This window comes from Parasteatoda tepidariorum, chromosome 9, assembly GCF_982258835.1.
Source record: "Parasteatoda tepidariorum strain Cologne lab strain chromosome 9, Ptep-v5.0, whole genome shotgun sequence".
Classification (NCBI taxonomy): Eukaryota; Metazoa; Arthropoda; class Arachnida; order Araneae; family Theridiidae; genus Parasteatoda; species Parasteatoda tepidariorum.
The window spans coordinates 86375847-86385533 of NC_141763.1; the positions used below are offsets into that span (position 1 = coordinate 86375847).

Sequence of the window (9687 nt, forward strand, 5' to 3'; positions counted from 1 at the left end):
GGAGTAGAAAACCACGAAAACATCTATGGTTAGCCCAACGTCCAGAGGATACTAGACTATGATCCACTAAACTATGATCTATGATATATGTCAGCTCTGTGATCGGCAGGAGCAGAAATAGTATGGTAGTGTATCTAACACTACAAAAATATAATTCCAATTCACTAGTATATAAGACATGTTAACTTAATTCTGTAGAGGGGTACCTTTTCATAGATGATGGTTGACATAGTCGAAAACTACAAGCCCCACATTGGTGACCCGGACGTGATGCCTACCTTATCAGAAACGCCTACTACGATTTGAGCATGCCTGTCTTGAAAGTAACACCTACTTCGATGGGTGGTCCACATTGAACAGTTGCCTTGCTACTTGTGACTGCAACACCATCCACCTCCTAGCGCTGTTGCTACCAAGTTTCAATCTTACTCAACGTGCAACGTATTAACTCGACTGCTGAAGGCAACACAAGAGCGACCACGATCGTGAACTTAATACAGCTCTCACGTTCAGCAAGAAGTACTGTGATCTTAATACAGCTCTCCCGGCTTCTCACAAAACAGCAATGAATCAACTAGTGGCATCCATTTATCGATATCTATCATAGATATAATTCTGGTTGGGGAGGTAGAACTGTAGTGCATCTGCCACTACAAAAATATAATTCCAATTCTCTAGTTGAATTCACTAGTATTTGATAACTACTACACTGTTTGAAATTCCTTGGAAAAATGGTTAAATAACAATTTATTTAATTGTTATTCAATTATTCAATTGTTATACTCAAACAAAACAGTCAAATAACCATGAATAAGATGGTGTTCAAATTGGATATTGTGAGAAAAACCGACAATCTACTACTTTCACCTAAGACGGTTAAACAACCAGATTGTTATCGTACCAATTAGTCCCGACCTAATGAAGTGTTATCACCTTGCAGCTGGCTATACATTATAGCTGAGAGGGCTAATCTCATGTCTGACAGGTCCGACAGAACGGGGGCTCGATTCCCAGTGTTGACACCAAAATATTTTCTCCAATCTCTTACACACATAAAGAGTTAGCAGTATCCTGAACTAATTTGTGACCTTGGGATATTAAAATACGATAATCTCATTCACGCGTAGATGGCAGCATTATAAAGCTGATAAACTATCTGACATGTCCTGTCATTTTAACAATTTTGAAACCATACTAGTTGTAAATGGTTTAAAAAAAACATACAATTCTGTATTCATGGTTTTTTAACCATACAAGTTGCAATCGGATTTAAAACCGTAAAATTGAAAAATGTTCTTTACCGTAAACCTTACGATTAATTAGACTGCTGCCGGCTATTTTACCATAATTTTAGAGAGAAAATTCTAACGGTGTGAAAGTTCACAAATCACCGTAACGCCAAAAGTGACTAATTCCAAGATTAATTAAGCAATATTGACATCATGGAGATTTTTTACATTTCTTCCACGCGAACTAGCATAATTTTTCCATCAATTTTGCTTTTTATTGCAAAGTGTGTATTTTTAATTCAATGTGTAACTATTACCGAAATGGATAAGGCATCATTTGCGTCAATAACAGTAAGGGCGAGTTTTTATGGTTTCCCTAAACGAACGAAGAAACTTTTCTCTGTTATCTGTATTTTTCATTCGACAGATTATTATTTTCTATTTTAATTAGAGCATATTGCCAAAATTAACTAAGCATCAACGGCATCAATATTTTTTACGCTTCTCCTAAGTAACTTCTAACCATTTCTTCATTAATTTTGCTTCTTAGTACGTAACTTAAATTTTAATTTCAATTGGAGCCAAGTTTCGAAATCAATAATTGGCGTCAGCAATAGTATGGTGAATTGTTACATTTCTCCTAAACAAATAAGTTCTATTTCTCCTTTAATTTTGCTTTTCAGTAAGCGACTTATTTCATACAGCATTTGCTTCTATCTATTTAGTCTATAAGAACCATTTCTTAAATCATAAAATAAACACGTGGTATAATATATCCTTAGGAATGCTAATTTGGGGATGTAGTCCACCTATGCTTCCACGCTCATGTTGATCATTTAATTTATCACGCATAACAAATAGAAAATAATTAAATTCCTAAGAACGTGCAATACATTTTTTAATGAAAGCTATAAGCCTAGTAAATATAACTGATGTAATATTCTAAGTATTTAGAAAAACAGAAATATTCGCAGTTTTATTTTTATATTTTAGTAAACTCTAAGGCAATAAAAAAATTCCATTTTTAAGACAGCTCTCCCGAACGATCCATTAGAAATTTTTTAATGATTTCCATGATAAGAGGTTAAAATTACCCAATTCACTCACTGTCTAAATTTCAGAACGTTAGCATAAAGTATTTTGGAGTTATAAGAAAAAACATTCATGCAATCTCTTCATATTTTTATAGATTTACTTTTTTTTTACGAAGAAATGGCATTCAGCTAGTAATTCTAGTAATTTCTTTTCTTAAACAACTTTATACTCTAACACTTTTAAGTGAAGAAACAAATGTTTTCCATTTAAGTTAGTTGTTTTATAACTTTTACAACTCGTTGTATAAGCAAGTCCGTTATGGTGAGCTACAGATCTAGCCTCACCTAACTTTATTTAAAGCTTTAAATTTATTTAACACCGTTGGCAACGTTCCGTTGACAACTGAGTTGTAATTTGGTTTTTCACTTTTCCAGCTTTACCTTTTCATTCTCGGCCGTCAAACCAGATGGTTGTGTTCTTGCTTTTAGTTAATAAATTTAGTTTATGTATGAATGATATTTCTTTCCTTATACATAACGTTCAATAGACCCTCGAAAACATCGGGGCCTAAAAGTGGTGACCCGTTTGGACATAGAACACGTATAGTCTGCAAATAGAATGTGTTTCTTTCATGGTGGTGTCAACTGGCGTTCAGTAAGCTTATTCTACGACGTAAATATGGTCATTTATTTCAAATATTAGATGAAATTTAAATTTATAAATGCTTAAGATAATGCAAATTTTTTAATATTTCTATAAAGTTAATTGAACTTTTTAAAATATTCTGTCATTATATTTGACATTTAATAACTACTTTTCAATTTCGTAAACTTTGTTACTCTAATCTTAATTTGCTATAAATTTCAATTACAATGCGTGAAAAGCAATGAATTTTTATTTAGAGTATAAGAAATGCAATTAATGAGTTTCAACTTTATCACTTACAATAATTTTAATTTAAAATGAAGTATTCTTCAACTGTATTTTGCATTCTTTCTCAAAATGCATTTATTAACTTATGTTTGATATACTTCGATTAGAAATTTAAATTTGTGATTTATTGTGCATGCCTTTTACTTTTTGCTCTCTGACTCGCTCATATAAACAAAATGCCTGACGAAATTACTGCTTCTGAAAGCGTGGCAGATGTTGCTCGCGTCGCTTTTAAAGCACCCCCGTTTTGGCGCGCTAATCCAGAAGTGTGGTTTATTCAATTGGAATCTCAGTTTGTCGTATCTGGGATAAGCGCCGACGACACAAAATATCACTGCGTTGTGTCTGCTCTAGATGGAGACGTTCTAACTTTAATTTCGGATATTATTCGGCAGCCACCTACTGATAATAAATATGAAACGATTAAAAATAGAATAATTGCAAACTATGCAGATTCCGAAACTGCTCGTTTGAAAATGCTTCTTAAAGACTTAGAATTGGGAGATAAACGACCTTCTCACTTATTACGCTCCATGCAAGATCTCGCTGGTAATTCTATAAGCACAGAAATTTTACGTTCACTTTTTCTTCAGCGTTTACCGGTCTCCGTGCAACAAATTCTTTCAGTTTGCATGGAAAAAGGTGAGCAAAATTTATCTCTCCTAGCCGAGAAAGCCGATAAAATTTTGGAAGTAACTCAAAATTCATTGACAGTTAATTCTATAAATGTGACAGATGACAATTCGCGTTTTCAAAAATTGGAGGATGAAATTCGTAAACTTTCCGAGACCGTTACACGTTTGTCTAGACAACAATATCGGAATAAAAATAAATTTAGCACACGTAGACAAGGTTCTCGGTCAAGGTCGACACAGCGCACTGTGGCTGGACCTCTATGCTGGTATCACTATAAATTCGGTACTAAAGCTAATAAATGCATTCCTCCTTGCAATTACGCTCAAAATTCGGAAAACTGATTGGACCCTCTGTTCATGCGACGGCAGATATAGGTCCTAGTCAAAGTCGCCTATTTGTATACGACAGACTCACCAACCGCCAGTTTCTTATAGACACCGGGGCTTCTGTTTCAGTTATTCCAAAAACACATATGCAGAAAAATTTGATTTCTAATAAATCTTTTGATATTTATGCTGCTAATGGTTCGAAAATTGCAGTTTACGGTCAGACAACATGTACTTTAGATTTCGGAATTTCCAGGCAATTTCAATGGAAATTTCTTGTCGCTGACGTTACTCAACCAATTTTAGGAGCGGATTTTCTTACCCATTTTAAATTGCTGGTTGATTTAAAAAATAAAAAATTGATTGATTCCTTAACTTACGCTGGTATTAAAGGGGAAACATTTCCTACTTTCTCTTTGGGTTTAACAACTATTGCAGAAGATGCTGTTTATCGAAAATTATTATTGCAGTACCCTCGCATATGTACGAATAACTTAACTTTCAACACTTCAACTCATGATGTTCAGCATCATATTCAAACTACAGGTCCTCCGGTGTTTGCACAAGCTAGACGTTTGCCACCGGATAAACTTGCAGCCGCCAAAAAAGAATTTGATTATATGTTAAAAACCGGCTTATGCAGGCCTTCAAGTAGCCCATGGGCAAGTCCCATTCATATGGTGCCGAAGTCAAACGGCACTTGGAAAATATGCGGTGATTACAGACGGTTAAATTCTATTACAATACCGGACAGATACCCTCTCCCACACATTCATGATTTCGCTTATAGCCTAAATGACTCAGAAATTTATTCAAAGTTAGATTTTGTTCGAGCGTATCATCAGATCCCTGTCGCGGAAGCAGACATTGAAAAAACAGCTGTTATAACCCCTTTTGGCTTATTCGAATTCACTAAAATGATGTTTGGGCTCTGCAATGCAGGACAAACTTTCCAACGCTTCATGCATGTCGTTTTAAGGGGATTAGAATTTTGCTTCGTATACCTTGATGACGTTTTAATTGCTTCCAAAACTTTAGAAGAACACTTAACTCACTTAAATATAGTTTTTAAACGTTTTGATGAATACGGAATTGTTTTGAATACCGAAAAATGTGTGTTTGGAAAATCAAAGTTAACATTTTTAGGTTTTGAAGTGTCTCCCGATGGAATTGCTCCTTCACCTAATAAAGTGTCCGCAATTACCGATTTTCCCCAACCTAAAACTGTATCGGAATTACGTAGATTTTTAGCAATGTTCAATTTTTACCATAGATTTATAGATCACGCTTCCGAAAAACAATCTCTCCTTAGTTCCTTACTCACAAATAAAAAGAAAGACCCTACACCCATTAATTGGTCAACCGAAGCTGTGTGCGCTTTTGAAACTTGCAAACAAGCCATTTCTAAGGCAGCAACACTTGCACACCCCACACCCGCCGCAAAATTGTTTTTGCATACAGACGCGTCCGACGTTGGTATAGGCGCAGTCCTTCAACAGCTAAAAAACTCCACACTCGAACCTCTAGCATTCTTTTCTCGCAAACTCACGCTCACTGAAAGAAAATACAGTACGTACGATAGAGAGTTACTCGCAGTCTACTCTTCCATACGGTACTTCGCTCACATGTTAGAGGGAAGAGAGTTCTATGTGCTAACGGATCATAAACCGCTGACCTTCGCATTCCAGCAAAAATCGGAGGACTCTTCACCTCGTAAAAACCGACATTTACAGTATATAAGTCAGTTTACAACGTCGATTCGTCACGTGCCTGGAAAAGAAAATGTTGTTGCTGATGCACTTTCCCGCATAGAGGAAATAGCACTCACTGGTCCAATGGACTACGCTGAACTTGCAGCAGCGCAAAAATCCGATCCCGAACTTAACACTTTAAAGTCGTCAGCTAATTCTAGTTTAGTTTTCAAAAATATTGTATATCCTCCTGACGGTATAATACTTTGTTGTGATACTTCTACAAATGTTGCACGTCCATTTATTCCTCTATCTTATCGACAAATAATTTTTTACAAATTTCATAACCTGTCACATCCCGGTATACGCGCAACAATTCGTCTCATTAAACAAAAGTTCATTTGGCCTTCCTTGAATAAAGATTGTACCCTGTGGTGTCGAGCTTGTGTCTCGTGTCAGAGAGCTAAAATTCAAAGGCATACGAAATCACCTTTAAAAGATTACCCTCTAACTTCTGATAGGTTCGCGCATATACATATTGATATCGTCGGACCACTTCCTACATCAAAAGGTTTTAGATTTTGTCTCACAACAATTGATCGCTTCACGCGTTGGCCTGAAGCAACGCCAATTGTTGACACCACTGCTGAAACTGTTGCTGCTGCCCTACTGAATACCTGGATAGCTCGCTTTGGAGTTCCAGAAACTGTAACTACTGATAGAGGAACACAATTTGAAAGTGAACTTTTTTCACAATTATCCAGAATGCTGGGTATACACAGAACTCGAACAACAGCTTACCACCCACAAGCTAATTCAATGGTCGAACGCTTTCACCGACACTTAAAATCGTCCATTAGAGCCTATGCCACAGAAAAATGGATCGAAGTCCTGCCACTAATTCTTTTAGGAATTAGAACTGCTATTAAAGAAGACCTCACCTTTTCAAGTGCAGAGATGCTCTACGGTACAACCCTTCGATTGCCCGGAGATTTTTTCCGACCTTCCAGTACTGGCAAAGAATCCCGCAATGTCCCGGTTTTTGTACAAAGACTTCGTGAGTTCATGTCTACGTTGCTTCCTACTCAAGTACCACGGCACGGACAGCACAATATTTTTGTGCATCAAGACTTGAAAACGTGCACACATGTATGCACGTTGTATGTGTGCACACATGTGTGCACACATGTATGCACAAAAATTCCATTTTTAAGACAGCTCTCCCGAACGATCCATTAGAAATTTTTTAATGATTTCCATGATAAGAGGTTAAAATTACCCAATTCACTCACTGTCTAAATTTCAGAACGTTAGCATAAAGTATTTTGGAGTTATAAGAAAAAACATTCATGCAATCTCTTCATATTTTTATAGATTTACTTTTTTTTTACGAAGAAATGGCATTCAGCTAGTAATTCTAGTAATTTCTTTTCTTAAACAACTTTATACTCTAACACTTTTAAGTGAAGAAACAAATGTTTTCCATTTAAGTTAGTTGTTTTATAACTTTTACAACTCGTTGTATAAGCAAGTCCGTAATGACTGGGCCTTACAACTCTTCATTACGGTAAGCACGCTAGCTTCTACTCTCAAAAGAAAAGAAACTTCACTAATTGGAACTTTTTTTTCACACTCACTTAAATTTCTTACTTATAAAATAGAAACAAAAAATATTTTTTTCTCAGTAAAAGATTTTTAATGAAGATGCTAAATTTTTTTCTGTCGCTAAATTTTTTTTTAATTTTAAAAATTTCATCTTTTGCATTTCCATGGCAAAACAGATGATGATTGTCGCAAGTAATAGCTTAATTAAATACTGGCCATTATATAAAAACAATATTTTTTGTATATTTCGAGAAACTTTATAAAAAACCAAATCATTATGAAACAAAATGATTTTGTCACATATTTTTTTACTTATATAGATAAAGCATACAACAGATTTTCAACGGAACGTCTTTGGGCAATAAGTGCCCTTTTTTATATAAGACTTCTTTTAAACAAATTCATATTCAGTAATGTTACAAGTAACATCGAAGAACAGTTATTTATTCCCTACAAAAGTTCTGAAATGTATTATTACTAAATTTCTTGTAGAAACCCTTTAAAAAATTTAAGTTATTTTTAAGGTTTATATAAGGTTGATTTGAGGTTTTTTCGAAGTTGATTTCAAAACCTACCTTGAAAAAACAGCCTGCCAAGGTGTATAAAGCTGTTTTATTTCTCCTTTAGGTTGTTTTGGGGTTGATGGAAATATACTTTAGAGCAACCAGTTTAGGGAGATTGTTTTTGATGTGGACGGATTATTTTTTCTGCATTTAAAACAATCGTGCAATCGTCTTTAAAAGTCTATACAATTTAAATCAAATAATTTAGAAATCCCCCTCTTTTTCTTTTACGAAAGGTGACAACAGTCTTGAAAAATGTGATTAATAATAACTAACAAACTTTTTATCTAGCAAGATTAAAGGGACTTAAGATAGATTAAAATAAAAAAGAATTAAATATCAATGCACAATATCAAATTCATAATTAAAGTGATTGGGAAAATTTAGTCATAAGCAACATTTTCTTAAAGATAAAATTTTTACATAAAAATGTTTCTAAGTATTGTTTCCATTGTGGATTGCTAAAATATAGCTGCAAAATGCTCGTTCCTTTCATTTTTAACCGAAGATTTTCTTTTCAACACTATAAAAATGAGGCTTATCATTGCATTGCTCAATTTTTTTAACTTCTTTCTGAATGCCTGCAATTTTAGATGCTAACTCAATCCAAGGTGCGCAACCTTTAGGTAATTAGAGTTTTATGAAACAAAATTTGTACGATCGAAAAAAGAAATCCATAATGTTAACTATGTAGTAAATGTAGTCAATGTTTGTATAAAGAAAAAAATAAGAATGTGAGTGTGAAGAATGAAGACTAATAAATCAAATGAATAAAATAAAAGTAAGCATGAAATCAAATTAAAATTTCATAAGAAACCTAATGAGCTATAAATGGGAAAAATTTACTTTTAGATTCAATTGCTATTAATAAATCAGAATTGTCTTAAAGTGCTAACTTTCAGAAATTTCTCGGAAAAAATGGCTAAATACCACTTTATTCTGTTGTTGTGTGACCATATTCAGGCAAAACAGTCAAATAACTGTAAATAAGATGCTAATCAAGCTTTAAAACCACTTATTAACTGTTTTTCCCTAATGCGGTTAAGCAACCAGAATTTTATAGCACGAACTAAGAGCACTGACTGAAGCCTCTTAGTTCCTTGAAACTGTGTACATATTATAGTCTAGATGGCCAATCTGACAGTCTAAAAATCGACAGTCCTTGGGTTCGAGTCCTAGCGTTGACACCGCAATATTTCCTCCTTTCCTTTCTTTCAACACTTGAAGAGTTTCCATTGCTCTTCCCACTCCAATTCGTGTCCTGCTCTCTCCAAAGACCACTTAACGAAAAACCTAGCTCGTATGGGCAGTTAAACTTCTTTTTTTTACAGTTTTGACACCATGCTAGCGCTAAATGGTAAAAAAATACCGTATAGTTTTGTTTTCATAGTTTTACAACCATACTAGTTTTAAATGGTTTCGAAACTGTAAAGGTAAAAGAATATTCTTTACCTAATTTTACTGTTAATTAGATGGACAGACTGCTGGCGGTAATTTTACCATAGTTTTAGAATGAAAATTCTAAGATTGTATTAATCTAACGTTATCTCTAATTGATGTAACAAGTAAAACAAGTAAAATTTGTAGATAAAACAGGAGAACTGTTCAATATTAAAAATTTTAGATTCTACTAAATTTCAAATTATCTTCAACTGCTTAAAAAAAACCA

The 9687-nt window shown here is 34.3% G+C and overlaps 1 protein-coding gene across 1 annotated transcript; it reads left to right on the forward strand.

Moving 5' to 3' along the window:
• Window positions 1-3373: 3373 nt before the first annotated feature.
• LOC147804296 (uncharacterized) lies at window positions 3374-4174 on the forward strand. The gene has a single exon (XM_087151502.1). The coding sequence runs from the start codon at window positions 3374-3376 to the stop codon at window positions 4172-4174; it is 801 nt and encodes a 266-aa protein (XP_087007628.1).
• The last annotated feature ends 5513 nt before the right edge of the window (window positions 4175-9687 follow it).